At 50.7% G+C, this 17,732-nt stretch overlaps 4 protein-coding genes across 4 annotated transcripts; 3 read left to right on the top strand and 1 right to left on the bottom strand.

Annotated features, from left to right (window-relative positions):
- Positions 1–2,635: 2,635 nt before the first annotated feature.
- COCSUDRAFT_60358 (hypothetical protein) lies at positions 2,636–3,219 on the top strand (the record flags this gene model as incomplete). Its single annotated transcript, XM_005642881.1, has 3 exons — positions 2,636–2,645; positions 2,797–2,937; positions 3,089–3,219. The coding sequence occupies 3 exons, from the start codon at positions 2,636–2,638 to the stop codon at positions 3,217–3,219; spliced, it is 282 nt and encodes a 93-aa protein (XP_005642938.1).
- Positions 3,220–3,484: 265 nt separating this feature from the next.
- COCSUDRAFT_68323 (hypothetical protein) lies at positions 3,485–9,394 on the top strand (the record flags this gene model as incomplete). The annotated part of the gene is made up of 10 exons (XM_005642880.1): positions 3,485–3,714; positions 4,225–4,761; positions 5,376–5,419; positions 5,663–6,175; positions 6,493–6,861; positions 7,287–7,448; positions 7,837–7,920; positions 8,038–8,106; positions 8,518–8,653; positions 9,219–9,394. The coding sequence occupies exons 2-10, from the start codon at positions 4,614–4,616 to the stop codon at positions 9,392–9,394; spliced, it is 1,701 nt and encodes a 566-aa protein (XP_005642937.1). The 5' UTR covers positions 3,485–3,714; positions 4,225–4,613.
- Positions 9,395–11,311: 1,917 nt separating this feature from the next.
- Positions 11,312–13,347, top strand: COCSUDRAFT_49311 (hypothetical protein). The gene is made up of 5 exons (XM_005642879.1): positions 11,312–11,325; positions 11,511–11,644; positions 11,913–11,978; positions 12,127–12,417; positions 12,792–13,347. The coding sequence occupies exons 2-5, from the start codon at positions 11,642–11,644 to the stop codon at positions 13,194–13,196; spliced, it is 765 nt and encodes a 254-aa protein (XP_005642936.1). The 5' UTR covers positions 11,312–11,325; positions 11,511–11,641; the 3' UTR covers positions 13,197–13,347.
- Positions 13,348–13,885: 538 nt separating this feature from the next.
- On the bottom strand, positions 13,886–16,509 carry COCSUDRAFT_60355 (alpha/beta-hydrolase; the record flags this gene model as incomplete). Its single annotated transcript, XM_005642878.1, has 7 exons — positions 13,886–13,964; positions 14,242–14,400; positions 14,640–14,921; positions 15,386–15,514; positions 15,774–15,871; positions 15,976–16,141; positions 16,409–16,509. The coding sequence occupies 7 exons, from the start codon at positions 16,507–16,509 to the stop codon at positions 13,886–13,888; spliced, it is 1,014 nt and encodes a 337-aa protein (XP_005642935.1).
- Between the last annotated feature and the right edge of the window lie 1,223 nt (positions 16,510–17,732).

Here is a 17,732-nt window from a genome sequence, read left to right as displayed (position 1 = left end):
CTGAAGTGCATGCATGCGCGCATGCCGGGAAGTCTCCCAAGACACAAGGCGCCTTCAGCATTCCTTATCCTAGTACGGTATTTGCTGAGGAGTCTGCAGCTCACGAGATGGACTGCAGGAGCAAATCATGCGCTTGGCAATTCAGCCAAGGGTCTGGGGAAGACAGATGGGAAGGGACACTGTATCGATGAATTTCAGGGAAAGGCTATTGTGGAATCTTGAGGTAGCCACCAGCTTATATCGAACAGGGAAAGGGTTGCAACGCTGAGTCAAGCATTGTGCAATTGCAGGCGCGCACTTGCCGAGAGCTTGGCACGAAGCAAATGAAGTAATCAGGCCAATGCGTTCGACAATACTTTTGTCCGCCATGGAGCTGACATGAGATGCTTGGAATTAGCAACAGTTTGCCCAGCGCGCATGCATGGTACCAGGTGCCCAACATGATTACCTGATGTTCCCATTTCAACGCTACTTTGAAAAATTTCGTTTTTTCTATTTGAATTTTGACATCGACATTGCCATGCATGCTGCTGTCAAGAAGATGAGCAAATGCGTTTTGAATTTTAAGGATGCCCATGCTTTGCAGGAGGAATGCCAGCTGCCTGCCTTGGATCAGGGCAGGTACTTCGGGATGGATAGCATGCTCAATGACGTGCACCTGCCAGCACACATGTGCAAAGCCGAACTTGAATTCTCGGATGCATGTGGAGAATACTCTGGCAAAGCTGAGTGCGAGTGAGACTAGTTAGGGGACTAGCAGTACTCTGGCTCAAGTAAATTATTCTTGCCTGTGCCTGTTGCATGCCTATTGCATTGATAAGCAGTGAAGCCACACGTGCGAGCCGGTAGCTTTCCAATTACAGGCTAAGCAGGGAGTATAATATGGGTGACCAATTGTTGAGATGAGGCCGAGTCCACTATCCTTGCATGCATTCAATTGATGTGTACTTGTTGGCAACGACTCATTGGGATTGCTTTCAAACCGTTGAGTCTGCTCTGGCTGATAAATTGATCGATGATATCAATCACACACAGCTGCTCACAACAATGATGGCTCTTGATGAAGAAGTGCCGCCCGGTGCTTTACAGTAAATTGAGCGGCCTATGTTTCCAGTCATCGATGTAAAACTTTTCTCAAGGCTGCACGGCATGCAGCTGAAGCATGGAATTGCCGGTGTGAAATGATTGATAATGCCCTGGGAATCTAATGCAGCTTCGTAAAAGACAAAAGGCCAGTCAGATGACAGCTTCTCGGATCTTTGGGCCAGTGCTGCAGAAGCCAGTCAGCAGTTTTCAAACTCTGTATATCTTGCATGAATCTCATGTTAGGGCGGCCAATGAAACAGGCAGTCTCACAGTAAGAGCCAAACTGGTGTCGACAATATCTTTGAGCGATAGCCCCAATCCTCCATCATATCTGCCAAAATCTCTAAACGCTCGTTCTTAGGTAGTCCACCTCATTACTCCCGCAAATGCATCTGTTCCATGCTTCAAGTGCTGCTCTCTATTGTTTGCATCATGCTGATTTTCCAGGAATGGGCACAAGAAGAAGGGGAAGACAAGGAAGATGAGGATCAAGCATGCAAGACAGAGAGCGAGAAAATCCAAGAAAGTCTGCAAAGAAGAGCAAGCCTCAGCCTCAGCTTAAAGTGAAGAGGAAAAAGTAAGCACGGTGCGTGGCTGCAGCATTTGGCTCAATTGCAGAACTGTGTCTGCCTATCCTGGCTCTGCAAGCAGTGACTTGCCAATAATGTTACATCTCACATGGAGCAGGTTGACCGTCATTCACATTGTTCATGGCAGGTTGCTACTGGACACAAAGGTTCACCCCTGCATGCACTTGGGGAATACAACTGGCTTGTAATGATGCATGCAGGTAGTAAGAACATCCATCTGGAGCAGCTGCTGGAGTCTTTACTGGAGAAAAAAACTTGCACGGCAATCGAAGGCATCTGGGAAGTCTGCAGAAAAGGAGCCGCTTAATCGTAATCTGGTGAGCCAGCCTCAAAGTTGTTTGTACGCTGGCATTCTCTGACCAGCTGTGAGACATGCATATGCTCGTGTAATTCCTGCTCACTTTCAGCTCTAATGACGTTCTCTTGAAGCGGTCTCATGGAAAGCAGCACCAGAATCTAAGGGTTGCAGCACTCACAACCAGTCACTGGTAGTAACAAACAGAATGTGTGCATGGGCAAAAGAGGGACATCGTGCAATACTGCCATGAGAAGCTCTCAAAGAAGGCGATGTACCCTTCGTCCGCTGCCATGGAGAAGACAGCGAAGAGCTGGCGTCCAAGAAAGAGAAAGGCAGCGCATCATTCAGACGCGCCATCGTCAAAGTGGTGCGTGGGAACTCAGTTACATTTTGCAGCTCATGCATACATGTGCATGTGCAAGCATGTGCCTGGTCGGTGTCTTGTTCATGCCAAATGGAAGAATGCGGCTACCCAATCCCAGCGCTGGGCTAGCCTCTTGTCATGTGAGGCTGCATCGTGCCTCTTATGGCCATGACGCCTCCTTGTTGTGTTGCAAATGCGCAACACAATGACAAAGCAGGTGCGAGGAGAGACTGCCAAGGAGATCAAGGGAGCACGGATAAAGTACTATGGTCACCTGAAGAAAGAGGAGATGTAGGGATGCTGGCAGGTGAGAGAGTCTGCCCCGACCATTGCAGGAGTTCACTTCTCTGAATGGAAGACAAGCAGCCTAATTGCACCATCCGTCCCATAGCGTGAACACGTGGCTGAAGTAGACACACGCTCAGGAGCACTGACTGCTCACTGTGCGGTGGGCGCAGATGTGTCCTACAGGAAGGACGTAGCACAGCAGTACGGGGTGCAACCCATCTTGAGCCTGCTGCTGGACGTGTACAACCTGCGCAAGCAGCCAGGGGGCGCAATGCAACTGAGCACAGCAGAGGTGGCCTTGGCCGAGATGGGTGTGAGTTGGCCAATTCAACTCTTTGAGTGATGCGGGACTCAGAGGACACACACTTATTGCCATGGCGTGCTTTGCAATGCGTTTGAATTGAACGTGACCATCAGGTCATGCAATCCTGTCCGCTGATCGTGTCTGGTTGTGCCTGCCAGTGTGGCTATTCTTCAACGGCATCCCTGAGTTCCCAAAGGACACCACAGAAGGCAGAAAGCAGAAGCTGGAGAACGACCGCTTTCTCGCTGAGGCTGCAGCTGGGATCAACGAGAAGGAAACCTTATACTGATTGTGATGAAGACCAACTGAAACGTTGTGTATGCTCTACATATGATGTCATCTGATGACAAGAGGCTGTAATTGGATATCAGGATGATAACCCAGCATCACTGCTGGTGCACTGACGTGCATTTGATACAATTTGGTTTGACATGCTCTGGCCCAGTCTGGCATCTCTGATATCCTTTTGACATCATATGACGTGTCAATGACATCACATGATAATGATTCGTCGACCCGGAGACCCAACGCCTGCAGCACAATCCTTCCATCATTTTTAAAATCCGCCATGATATCATTTGGATATATGTCTGAAACAATTGGTCATTTGAAGCCATAATGATATCGGTGTCGCGATGACGTCAAAAGGAGTTCAGCATCATCCAGGTTGCGTACTTATCTCCCTCTTCAAGGGGCTTCTGCAGAGGAAGGAGGCGCATGCAGGCTGAGCGGCTGCTAATGAGCTCAGAAGTCCATCCAGATATACACCGTCACTTATGCTGATGTAAGTCTCCTGAAGGCCTGGTCTTTGATGCTGCTCTCCCCAAACCAGACCAGGGACCCTCACCTGTAAGCATGGTCCTTGTCTGGCGTTCAATTAGATGCGAGGACAGGAGCATCACGGCATGGAATGGGAAGATGATGCAGGAGGTGGCGCGGTGGGGCTGCCGACAGCGCTCAAGTGGGCGCTTTGCCAGTTGCTCATGGCCTAATGAGGACATGGTAGTGCCAAACGCAAGAGACACGATCCCTCTTGTCCGGCTTCTATGCTTCAGTGATAGTTTTTCTGCACTGTAACTTTGCGACTTCATCAAACTTGTCAAGTGCTATCTCTGGCAGACTGATGCCAGAAGGTCCCTGCATTTCTACAATGCTACAGGAAGGAGCTAGCCTGCTCATATTCTGCAGTGATGCAATCCTCTGCAAGATACGCGTGTGGCATGCTATAATGCACGTGGCAGTTTCTGGCCAAATGTAGCATGTATCATTTTGACCAAGTTTTGGGCACATGCAGGATTGGACGCAAGGGAAGCTGCGCTGAGCTGGACGGTGCAGCAGCTGCAGCACAGCGCACCGCAGAGAGAGGGCCAAGACATGGGGCGCCTCCAGCGAAATACATGACATAAAAATAAAAAATAATTAGAAAACAGCTTGAGCAGTCTTGGCAGAATCCTATTATTTTGATTTGGAAAGGGTCAGTGTCAAGGTCGAGCTGGCTCCACCTGCAAAGCAGACTTCCTCTGTCCTTGCTGCAATGAGTTTAGCACCCTCAGATCACTCGCACATGGGAGGCCTTAGCAAGGGATGGAGAATAACAAAATCATGACTTGCATCACAGCTGCATTTTAAACCGTGCTGCGGAATCTTGAAGGGGTGTAAACATTGTGATATTGCACTCGCTGAATGAGAGCAGTCTGCAAGGTGGTGACTGAGAAGCACAAAACGCGCTTTGCTTTGCTGACTGGACGGTGCGTGTGCGCGCAGATCGCTGACTTTGGGATGGCCCGAATGCTATCAGCGGATGACAGCTACGTTTCAACTGAGACTCTCGGTGAGTAATCTGCACCCCTTTCCATTAAGTTCAATGCAAGCATATGCTCACGTGCAATGCATCTTATCTGTGCGTGAACCTATGCATGCCTGCATGTCTCCTCCTGAAATCTCCATAGAGTCAAGGGCATGCATGCATGCATGCATCTATTGTTTGAGGCAATGTGCATGCTGTGCATGTTGCCTCAAACTCACATCTCCCATTTTGGCAGCCATGCAAATACTTGACACGTGCTCTCCTCTCTCCATGTTCACAGACCCATGCATCAACCAGCAGAGCACATTAGATCGGCAATTGTCTTGTGCTAGGTGTTTTTTTTAGCTGCCCAGTGCAGGCCAGTGCATGAAACAAGCATTACGAAGGAATTTTCGTGCGACAGCTTGCTGGAAAACCCTGTCAGCATGCTGCCTGTTGCTGGGACTTCGTGCATTTGGATGAGCAATCTGCAGGTTATCAAGCTACAAAGAGCATCGTATCTCTGCTTATGGCCTGCCAAGAGGTCATCAATATTAGATCCCTGGCTATAGGATGAGGTGGCAGCATTCAAGGTAGACGAGGATCTAGTCATGTTTGAATGTTGCTGGATTACTAAGCTTCTGCTGACTCACGCGCAGGGTCTCTGCCATATCTGGCCCGGGAGGTGCTGCAGCTAAACAAGGTGACCCTAAACCCTAAGGCAGGTGATGTGTACAGCTTTGCTGTGTTGCTACTGGAGATGTGGGTCGGGGGCGGTGCCTACCAGGACCAGAACTACCAGAACCCTAAACCATAAACCCTAAACCCTAAAAATATGTACCGTATCCGTATTCTTTGGGAGTTTAAAATTTTTGTGGGAAAAGATGTTTTGCATTTGTCTACACCAGCAATTGTTTGAAGCAATTTTCACTGGTGCATAAAACAGGGTCGGGCGGAGACTGCTCGCCTCCGAAGCGAGGCCGCCGCGCTCGAGCAGCGGCTGGCTGACGGCCACTGCATCGATCTCGCCACCACCGCCGCCGATGCGGCCGCGGCCCAGGACGCCCTTGCTGCGGCAGAAGCCGCCGCCGCTGCGGACGCGGCCGCCGCCCGGGACGCCCTGGCTTTGTCAGGAGCCGCCGCAGCCGGCCGGGCGGCCGAGGTCGAGGCGCTCTCCAGCCGGCTGGCCGCAGCGGATGCGCGCGAAGCGGCGCGGCAGGAGGAGCTCGCGCAAACCAAGGCGCAGCTCGCCGGCGCACGTGAGCGGCTGGCCGCGGCCGAGGCGGCCCGGGCCGACGTGGGCTTGCGGTCGCTGCTGCAGGCGCAGACGGCGCTGCTCGAGGCGAAGGGCCGCCTGTCGGAGCATGCCGCCGAATTGGACCGCCTCCGAGCGCAAATGGCGGCGGCCAATGGAGATGCTGAATTGTTCCAAGCACAGCTGGAAGCGGCAGAAGGCAGGGTGGCCGACCATAAAGCGAGCTGGCAAAGCTGAGACAGGGCCTGTCAGAGACAAAGGCAGAATGTGCAGACGCATGGGACTTGGAGAGGCAGCGCAGACAGGATAAGGAGGCGCTGGAGGCTGATGTGGAGGCTGCAAGAGAGCAGCTTGCAGCAGCAAAGGGCCGGCAGCAAGATCTTCTGGCCGATTTCGCTCTGCTCATGGCGGCTGTTGAAGCCTCAGCATCTCTTCTTGAAGTCGCATTGCAGCCCGGTCCCGCACCAGACATGGCTACCGTTCTCCCGTAAGCCACCGTCGGTAACCCACCACTACTGCAGGTCTCAGGCACCACCACTGAAGAGAATGCAGACCCGGAAGGGGAAGCAGAGAGTGCACAGGACGTGGAAGCCACAGCCGCCAGAGTGAGAAATGCAGCGCGTTCAGCGACGGCACAGATCGCGGCGCTGCGCACAGATCTGGGGTACACCACCTCCGAGCGCGATCGTGCGGCGGCCGCGGCGGCCTGGCGGCCAACCAGGGGCCGGCGTTGGCGCGCGCCGAAACAGAGGCGGCCGCGGCGGCGGATGAGATCGACAGGGAATGAGCGGAGACGGAGCAGCGGCTGCGCGAGGGGAGAAAAAATTCAGAAGAGTTGGCGGCCGCGCTGGAAGGGTGCAGGGTGCTGCTGCGGCAGTTGCAGGAGGAGGGTGTGAATTTGAAGGCCATTTGTGAGGTGCTGCAGGAGCGGCTGCAGACCGCTGAGAAACGTGCCGGCAAGGCAAGTGCCATTCTACCGATAGGACTGTACACTGTATCCAAAGACTTTGAAATTTGAGGTTAGTTGTGGTGGCAGGGCTTGGATTCCACGCACGCACACCAAGTGGAGTATTTCAGGTACTCAGTGCTGCTCAGTACTCAAGCATAGGGTGGTTTTCATTGGACCATCAAGCACCTGTGACACACACAAGCACAGAAAGGCACAACAGGGCACACTTGTCTGCTGGCTAGGTCCTGCTGCACTGCAGCAAAGTGGGTCCCGTCATTGGGCAACTGCGGATGATTTGCATGCATCTCTGCAGCCCATTAGAATGGCAATAACAAGAATCACATCATTGGGCGATTCAATTTGCAGGCAGCTGAGCTGAAGGCGGCGGTGGAGGCTGCGCACAAAGAGAGGGAGGAGGTCCGGGGCCGCCTGTTGGACGCTGACAAGGCGCTGAGTCAGGCAAGGGCTGAGTCAGCGCGCAGGTGCAGCCAGAACAGGACGCTTCTCGGCAAGCTGGCTGCTGCACAGGTGACTTCCGGGACCCGCTAGCGCCTTTCTCGACATGTATAAACCCCTGCCACTTTATATAAACCCCTGCCACTTCACTTGCCTGGAAAATGACCCTGCAGCCTCCCATCGAGATCTTCGGCTATGGACTTCCGTATTTCCCTTCATGATGTCAAGGTTTGCAATGGAATTACCAACATTGCAGCTCGGAGTCTGGGCGGAGTCCCAAACTGTGTTTTCCTGATAAGTGTAATTATCAGGATTTACACCTCTGACATGTGAGGCAGGGTTCTGCTGGGCAACAAATTTACCTGAGAAGTGAGGCAGGATTAGACTGGGAAGTAAATATAGACTCGTTCCCAGCAATACCGGCGCTACAAATGTGGAATAAAATGTTTTGCCTGAATAGGAGCGGGCAAAGAAAGTAGAGGAGGTTGCAGAGAGCAGCAAGCAGCACATTGCTGAGCTGGACGCACAGCTGGCACAACTCCAGGTCAGCAGCACACACTCTTTGACTCCATTTGACGAGGAAAGGGCATGACACAGGTGTCCTATTTTGCTACACCTGTCAAGACTGCTGTGTGCACTGAACACTAGTTGCTGTCTGCAGGACACTGTGAAACGGCTGCAGCACAACTGCAAACTGCAGGAGAGCCATATTCCGGCACATGCCCTGCAGGTGCGCGCCCCTCACTCTGCCCTTACCAGAGCAGACAATGTACCTCCCCCTTGCTCATGCTCATACTATGCTGTCAAAATAAAGGGAGTTTTACAGGAGGAAGAGTTTCACAAAGCCAGATAATTGCACCTACCCATCACATTTTCCATAGACTCAAAGTGCCCTCAAGCATTTGTTACAAAACCTTTGGGATTGCAGGAAAAAATCTGCCACTCTACCCCGCTGCCCCGAGGGCTTTGGGCGATTTTGTGCTGTGTTTTGCAGGTCCTTGTCTACAGACGAATCTCGGCTTGTTTGCAGGAATAGCGTTTAGCAAAAGGAGCATCATAGCGATGAAATGCAAGTCATACTCATCTTCAATCAACAACGCAAATTAAAATTATCTGCTATTAATGTTCAATGACAACGCAGATGCTGGAGGCCGCAGAGGGGTCCCTGGTGGAGGCCCGGCGGGCGGCGGTGGCCACCGCAGAGCGGGGGGACCGGCTGTCGGCCGAGCGCGACGCCGCGATGCGCCAGGTGGCGGCGCTGCAGGCCGCGCTGGCCGGTGAGTCATTGCTGAACCCACCTAATACATCCCTGCAACCCATGCAATCAGAGTAATTATAATACATAAATTTTAGAGAGGCCCCCGCCAACTGACTGACATAGTGTTGCAGAGGAACATGGGCCGTGGCATCTTAGCGGCTTTTGTACCAAGCGCCGATGGGTGAGTCAGCATGAAATCACATAGTCAGCCCTCATTGTCCGTGCAGTCTGCTGAACGGCTGAGTGAGTTTGTGTACGTCTCATTGAGCAGTGGCGTGGACGGCTGGTATCCCAAAAAAAGGCTCTCTGGCTCTAATGAGGACGTGGTATTGTCAAACGCAAAAGATATGATCCCCCGTGCCTGGCTTCAGTGTGTTAGTGACATACTTTGTCGAGTGTTATCCCTGGCAGGCTGATGACAGAAGGTCTCTGCAACTTTTCCAGGCTATAGAAAAGAGCTTGCCTGCTCATATTCTAACTGCTGCAGACCTTTGCAAGAGAATGTGATTGTGCCATTCAATAATGCATGTGGCAGTGGCCAAATTTAGTACGTGTCATTTTGACCTAGTTTTGGGCACATGCAGGGTTGGAGGCAAGGGAAGCTGCGCTGAGCTGGACGGCGCAGCAGCTGCAGCACAGCGCAGCGCAGAGAGAGGACCCCCGGGGGACCGCAGAAGGGCCAGGGGAAATATGCGGGGGTGATCATGCCGATTGCTCCAGCTGCGCCGCCAAGGCCGAGCGCATCTCTGAGCTGAGGTGACTCCTTAGTAGTCATTTATATGATTTGGGAGGAATAGTTTGTATTCCCCCAATGCTGGATCTATATTGTGCAGCTCGCCTTCAGCCCTACATTCGTCATCCGTCAGGCATTCTCACCCTTGCACATTGCGTGCTGTCCTCTCAGAGGCAATAGGTTGCAACCTGCAAGATGTCTGTACTAGGCATTTGCAAAGGGCCCCTGCTAAGCACCTGAAGTGCATGCATGCGCGCATGCCGGGAAGTCTCCCAAGACACAAGGCGCCTTCAGCATTCTTTGTCCTTATACGGTATTTGCTGAGGAATCTGCAGCTCACTAGCAGTTCAGGCACTGCAAAAGCCTCTGCTCAGGCACTGCAAAGGCATGCGCCTGGCAGTTCAGCCAAGGATTTAGGGAAGACAGATGTAGGGGATAGGGAAGGGACCCTATGTTAATGAATTTTCAGGGGAAGGCAATTGTGGACTTTTGGGGTACCCACCAGCTTGTATTGATTAGGGAATGGGTTGCAAGGCTGAGGCAAGCGTTGTGCAATTGCAGGCGCGCCCTTGCAGAGAGCTTGGCACAGGGCAGATGAAGTGATCAGGCGCATGCCTTTGACAATGTTTTTGTCCATCGGGGAGCTGACACGAAAGAACTTGGGAGTTGCAACAATTGTGCCCAGCGCGCATGCATGGTACCAGGTGCCCAAGATAGTTACCTGATGTTCCAATTTTAATGCTACTTTAAGATATTTTGATGTTTTTCACAAATGTGACGTCGACGTTGCTATGCATGATGCTATCAAGAGGATGAGCAAGTGCAATTTCAATTTTAAGGATGCCCATGCCTTGCAGGAGGAATGCTAGCTGTCTGCCTTGGTTCAGGGCAGATACTTCAGGAGGAACAGCATGCTCAATGCCATGCACCTGCCAGCACGCCTGTGCAAATTTGAATGTGAACTCTCGTCGTGCATGTGGAAAATACTCTGGCAAAGATGAGGCTGAGTGAGACTAGTCCGGGGACTTACAGTACTCTGCCTCAAGTAGATTCAATCTATAGAATAAGTCATTCTCGCCGGTGCCTGTTGCATGCCTGTTGCATTGATGTCCAGTGAAGCCACACTTGCGAGACGGCAGCTGCGCAGGACAGGCTAAGCAGGGAAATTGGAATATGGGTGGCCAACTGTTAAGATGAGGCCGAGTTCACTGTGCTTGCATGCATGCAATTGATATGTACTTGTTGGCGACAACTCATCGGGAATGCTTTCAAAACGTTGAGCCTGCTCTGGCTGATAGATCGGTCGATGATATCACACTACACACACCTGCTCATGACAATGATGGGTATTGTTAAAGAAGGGCCGCCCGGTGCTTTCCAGTAAATTGAGCGACCTATGGTTCAGCTGGCCCCGGGGGCGGTAAAAAAACTGATCACCGTGCCCACGGTTGATTGGGACTTGCTTGGACCTGGCGAGTCCAACACGGGGTAGGAATTTGGCAGCCTTTACATGCAGCTTGTCTGCAGACGCACCTTGCCTTTGGCAGAAAAAGCGTGCAATAATAATAAGATTAATAAAGTATCTCCTGTCATTGATGTAAAACCTTTCCTCAAGGCTGCGCGGCGCCGGCATGCCGGCATGCAGCTGAAGCATGGAACCACCGGTGTGCATGATAAAATATTGATAAATATATCTTTGATAATGCTAATGCTAAATCTGCATGTATAGGCCACAAGAAGTAATTGAGATGCCGCGAGGTGCGAATTGGCATGCGCTATCCATGAAGAAAAGAAACCTACAATGACCCCCCGCTTTGCCAGAGGGAAGCTGACTTCTACCCTCGTTCTATCGTCGTTTCCTGTTTAGGTGGGACCAAATCTCAGCGCGGATCAGCCGGGTTCGACGCATCACACGCCGCTCTTCATTAAAGAATTGGAGAAGTAGAAACTGATTACAGGTGGGTTTGGGTTCCAATCATCCAAAACAGCAATCCATGACTTATGACGAGTCGTTGACCTGGCCAGGTCCAGGGTTGTGTCCCTTGATTTTGCGGCATCAAGCAATTTAAGATCACCAAAAGTATAAGCGAACGTCTTTGCAGAGCTGTTGAAGAAGGGTAACAGAATTGGAAAATGCGCACAGGTTTGGAGGGTTTCGGCGAGGTTGATCCGAGTCTGCACATTTTCTGACGGGCAGGAAGATCCTGCATTGAACCATAAAAGACTCCCCTGGTGGACTACTCAGAATTTTCAACAGAGCTGCCGCGTCTCACTATGGTGAGTTCTGCGGGAATCGTCGCTGCCAGCAAACTTGCCGTCATGTTGATGAGCGTAGCTAGAATACCCTACGCTGGACAAGCATCGATGCTATTTGCTAGCTCCCAAATGTTTCGACAAAATTTCATTCTTCTGTAAAGGTCCCAGTCGACAGCAGTTTGCAGAGAGGGAATACCTAATTCCTGCTGTCCTGGTCGAGTGGCATCATGCTCCTCTTCTGACTATTTCTGGCCAAAAGAACGTGATTGACATTTCCTTGAGCGTGCAGGCAGCTTTGTCTATGAGCGCTGCATTGAAGGGGCAGCCCCTGTGGCCTTCTGCAACTGCACAACAGGTGAGTGCAAAGACCCTTTCTGGGTACTTCCCCTGGAACCAATGTATCACCTAAAGAGATCATATGCATCCTTCCGGGACCCAGCAGATGCAAATCAATTTGATTACCTGACTCCTGAGCAATAACATCCTGGTCGATTCTCCTGCAGGGCCGCAACAAAAAGCAGGCTAGCCGAATGACTAGGCGCCAGCTCTCTACCAGCTGCTTCATTCTTGAGCCCTTCACGTTGGCAACATTGCCGACCGTGGATTTTGGGTGGACGTTTAACAGCGCTGATGACTGCAACGCCGGCTCCTACTGCCGCAAAAATTACTACGGGTCCACTTTGCACGACAACAAACAGAATATTGGCGCTGCTGCGGACCGAGTGCTTGCTGATGAGAGTAATACAAGGAAGAAGGACTCTTACAAGGCGCTCATGCTTGCAGTGGCCATGCAGGTAAATATTTCATAGCGGGACCTCTAAGCCTATTCATTTTCCAGCAGCCAAATTGATGGAAACAATGCATTCCTTGATAAAATGTAAGCAACGCTTGCCCGACCTCATGCTCTTGGATATGTCGTGCCTGGTGTTTCACAATCTGCAAACTTCAAGCACCATTCATGTGAGTGACCGGTGTTCAGTTTTTGAGCATGTGGTACCTTGCTGGGAGAATGTCAAACTTTAAATTTTTACACAATGGCAATGGCAGTCCCTAGTTGCCGGAGTGTTGGCAATCAGAAAAGAAATGTGTCAAGTCAGGGAAATACATAATACCACCCTTGGTAGTCTTTAACAAATTTTGTAGGTAAATGCCTGAATTATGCATGCAGGAAGCTGACAAGATGGATCACCGGGACACGTCCAAGGACAACGATCCGCTGTCAATGAACTGCAGCGTCCTGAACATAAACTGCGACATGCTGCAGCGGGCAGGCAAGCTGCGAGGTCCCCACGGGGAAAGCCCAATCGACACAAACGTTGACTGCTACGCAATCAGGGACCAAAATCTTGACCGAGTCCTGCTGCTCCTAAGGAGGGCCTTTGATGTGTGGACGCCCAAACGCACTCTGGACTTCATCCGCGGAGGAAGCACAGGGTTTGATGATGGCTACGGCGGCTCGTGCAACTGCCCTGTGTATCGGAGGGCCATTGCATCCCTCTACAAGGCATTTTCTGACGACCCCAGCCTCATGACTGATGGACGGAGGGGTGACATCACAGTGCCACCCTGCTAGAGCTGCCAACTGGCACAGGATTACTGTCACTCACAACAAACGCTTAAATATGGGTACAGGTCTTTGTGTGATGCTGCAAAGTTGCACTTGATGACAGATGCAACACTTTAGAGTTGATTGGAAGATTGGAAGATTTTAAAAACATTGAGACACGCACTTCATGAATCGCTATACTGAAGCAAGGCCCCTTCACCCAACAGAGTTTGTCAAGAATATGGCCACAACATGGAATTTATCGAATCACACGTCTGAGACACTCAACTTCTGTTCAGCGTATCATAATCTGTATGTCGCAGCCATCGCAGCCATCAAACAACAGAGACAAACAGAAAAGGCATGTCCGTAAAGCCGTGCAATATCACTGACTTTCCTTACAGCTTTGCATCAGCATAGTCTTACTTTCACAGTCTTACTGATTATTGTTCCCAGCATCGCGGGGAACCAGAAGCAATTGCTGTAAGCGGCTCTTGAAATTGGAATGACAGTACCCCACAAGATCCTTATTCTCAGCAAATGCGCCCAAGACAGGATGTGACAAAATTGTTTAGTGATTGGTATTGCTGGTATCTGCAATGTTGTCTATGCAACCATACTATGTGATACTCAAGCCCCTGAATGTAAGATTACAGCTGCTGCTGCAAACCACTGGATGCAGGATTGAGATCTCAATCATGTTCATGTTCATATACCTAGACAATCTGGGGAGCCTGGTACGCAGGAAATTTTGTCGCGAGGAATTCCCCGATGTGTTTGTCGACTGCTTCAGGCCTGCATGGACGCACATGACCCAAAGTGAGCATTGATGACCATTGAAAGGATAAGCAGGCACAAGGACAGCACTACATAGTACGAAGTGGTGTGGGCATTTGATCTTCTGCGCAGAGAAATTGGGAGGTACTCTGGCAATTGCTAGCGTCTTGCTTGACATGTGCTGCCAGTCCCGTTCAATCTGACAAAAGTCAAAATCAGTGAAGCCAAGCAATGCGCAAAAAATCCAAAAATTGATCAAGCCCTTCGCAGGGAAGGCAAGGCCCCAGAGGCTTACTGGTCTTGGGGGCACCAATGGGAGCAATCTTCCAGCGCTGGCGGTAGCACAAGGTGGCGCACATGCTTGTCAAGATTGTTGAACATTTCAGACCGGAAGTACCCGTCCTCTTTGCCATGCAGCACAAGCGTGGGAATCTCCAGCATTTTAGCACATGCCCTGTACCAAAGACACCAATTCTGTTGCCGGACGCCACGAAAATATTTCTACAATGATGTTGCTCAGGGTTTAGGGAATTTGAGTTTAGGGTTTAGGGTCAATGAAGGGTCTAAAATTTATAGACATAAAAAATATTTGTAGGACAATTTTCTGCGCGCAGGATGCACTTCAAAGAAGATTGACTGCCTGGCTGATTATGTCACAAAGTATGACTCACAATGACCTTGTTGGGAACGCACTCGTCAATCTCTGGAATGGGCTTCCAGGTCTCGTTGTCCACCCAGCCTCGGTAGTAATTCAGAGCGGCGGTTGCAGCGCTTATTGGGCAAGGCTCAGTACCTTCCCCCGGCTTCTGCGCGAGCGCGGCTTTGGTCCTTATTATTTCTGAATCGCTTATTGCCCCAGGGGTGCAGGGACCCTTAGGAGGATTTTTCAGGGAATCGTCGACTAATCCCACATCGCTGTTGAGCAGGACTCTTTCTGCCAGGCCCTTGGCATAGAACAGCTGGAAGTAGGATGATCTGCGCAGCAAAAGCATTTTATAAGAAATTATAAGACCCAAAGAATTAACCTAGACGTTATTTGCAAGGGACCTTATCTCAGCCAATTGTGAAGAGTCCTCTGGTGTTCTGGTGCCTCAGGTTCAAACCGACTCTCTGGTGCAGACAATATGTGCCACAAAGGTTATGAAGACAGCCTGACAGACTAAGACACAGCTCAAGGAAGACGTCTTGCAATGCAATGCAGCAAACCCAGGGAATCTGCTATCTTCAATGTAATGACGCTGTACTTCTCCAACACACAGTTGTTTTCAAAGGATGCAGATCCTAATAGATTCTTCAAGGAGAGATGTAAGTCCCCAGCTCATTTCAAAAGACAGAGCAAGTGTCTTGAGCTCTCTCTTCAAGAGAGTCTCTTGACAATCTTGGGCGGAAGAATGTGATATGACTTATCAGGACAGCCACAGGCAAGCTCTGGTGCGCACTTCAGATTCTGCTTGAAGGTGAAGCAGTCGGGGTCTTTGTAGGCAGTTGGGTGCGGTGCAGAGATGACTACAAGGCGCTCGATTGTCTCTGGGTGCATGATTGCGGTTGTCCATGCCACCTTGCCACCCCTGCATGCATGCATTGTGCGTGTTCGAATTTGTAAGAATTATTTCTGTTTTAAAGGCAAGTCCAGGTTCACTCCGAGCAAAGACTGCTGTTAAATTTTGGCTTGCCGCAACACTGCCTTGCTCGTGAGAGGCCTTGATGGCAAGTGGGATAGGAGGAGCGGAAATATTATGAACATGGTGCAAGGCTCCAATTGATCTTGAGAAGTGGTCATCTATAATGTGATCTTGGCACTTATTTTTGAGCAGATGCAGTGCGCACCAGTCGTGGCCGACGAGGACGCACGTCTTGTAGCCGAGTTCATGCACCACATCCACCACATCTTGGACAAGGCGATCGATGTAGTAGTCTCTAGGATCCTGCATAACAACAAAATATCAAGATTGCATGATCCTGATTGCTCTTTGGGTTTGTCGTATGAATGAGAGAAGCTCAAGGTGGCGAGTGCAAGAAGGATGCGCACTCCGGGGCGAGAGCTTTCTCCGTAGCCCCTCATATCGATAGCGGCCACGTTGTAGCCCTTTTTGAAATGGCTCAGCTGATGCTCCCACATTCCCCACAGCTCAGGAAAGCCGTGCAGCAGCAGCATGAGCGGCTTGTCAGAACTACCTGTTGTCACCGTATGCACCCTGCATCCAACCTTTGAAGTCAGAGTTTCAAGCGCCGTGATAAATTGCTCAGAATACACTATACCTGTCAAAGATTTGCGTACTTTATGCCGTTGACACCCAGCTGTCTATGCGTCAAGCCTTGAATCGGGTAGGGTGGCAACTTCAAGAGTTCCTCCGGCCAATCAGTCTGATGCAGGAACCGTTTAGGACTGCAGGGCACAAATACACTTTTGTAAAGGTCATAATGACACGAAAGTCTTGTAAAATAAGAGATGCGGGTCTTACTTGCGTATGAACTTGATTGCCAGCATGAGGATCGCTCCGAGCCAGATCAGCGGTGCAAAAATCATCTTCTTAAAAAAGGCGATATTCCCGGACAGCGTCATTTTTGGCGGCACACTTATGACCTTCACTGGAACCTTCTGTGCCCGGTGTATCTGCTTAAGCCCTGGAGCTGACCGGGTTCGCGTCAAGTGGCATCCACGGCGAGGCCTATGGAAGCAGCCCAAAGGGGATATATGTCTTTTGAGCTGTGTATGATGCAAGGTAATCAAATGCCTATACCAAAGTGGGTGAGTAGTCTGCATCGCGTCGGGCACTCTCATGTCATTCAAGGAATTCCGAAGATGACATGAGAAGAGCCCAGCGCTTGCCTCAATAGGACGTGCCGGGACCTGACCGGTTACACGAGAATGCTGACCTGCAAATTTTGAAGGCAACCGCTCAAGGCACCATTGATCTGCCAATAAGTCTCCTATTGAGGTGCGCGCTGAAAGAGAGCACCTGTGGCGAGATAGCTGATTCCAAACAGAAACGATCTGGGTTCTTCCGGAACACGCTTTGCAAGTCTTGAGCCATTGATAGAGACAGCGCCGACACTTCCTGCTAACAAAGAATCGATTGTGTAAATAATCACATTGCAGTGGGCCAACAGCCTTGTATAATTTCTGGACATGTTTGAGCTCACCGAGACTCATCGCATGTTGGAGTGCTCATCTCGCTTTCAGCGTGTTTGCAGTAAGGACCAATAATTCGAGCTACTATACGTATGTTGTGCACATCATCGTTCCTGGAATGGCTCTGTCTATCAGCTTGAAGACGTCAAAACATTTCGTCAGGTTGGCTGTTCAGCCAAAGCCAAGACCTTCTCAGGCTCGACGCCATTCAGTTGTGAGGTACATAGCTTCAATCCGGTGATTGAAGGGTCTGCCAACGTCTCAAATACCTTTATACGGCATGTCTTTTCTTTATACCTGACACGCTGCCACCTGTCGCAGGTGCCAACAGGTGAATTACTTAAAGCTGATGCTTGTGCCGTGCTGATAATTGAGCTCAAGCAGCCTTCATAGAGCAGCCTTCATATGTAGCAATCAGCTTGTCGCTTTTCCCACCAGCGCTGCCTTGCTGTGTCACTATAATGCCGCATGCATGCACAAATGGCCCCGGCTGGCGGGGGCGCTGTGAATACTGAGCACCCTGCCCACGGTTGATTGGGTCTTACTTGATTCTTGCAAGTCCAACGGGGGGCAGGATTTTTGCAATGGTCACCTGCAGCTTGTCTGCATACGCACCTTGCCTCTAACAGAGAGATCATGTGTAAATATACCTG

This window comes from Coccomyxa subellipsoidea (genome assembly GCF_000258705.1).
Source record: "Coccomyxa subellipsoidea C-169, whole genome shotgun sequence".
Classification (NCBI taxonomy): Eukaryota; Viridiplantae; Chlorophyta; class Trebouxiophyceae; family Coccomyxaceae; genus Coccomyxa; species Coccomyxa subellipsoidea.
The sequence above is the reverse complement of the archived record's forward strand: the minus strand, read 5'-3'. Positions and strand labels throughout refer to the sequence as shown.

Bases quoted from the DNA above. Each gene is read 5' to 3' on its own strand.
- COCSUDRAFT_49311 (XM_005642879.1), top strand. The intron at 11,979-12,126 runs GTGAGTGCAAAG...ATTCTCCTGCAG, and splicing joins CTTCTGCAACTGCACAACAG to GGCCGCAACAAAAAGCAGGC. The intron at 12,418-12,791 runs GTAAATATTTCA...TTATGCATGCAG, and splicing joins TGCTTGCAGTGGCCATGCAG to GAAGCTGACAAGATGGATCA.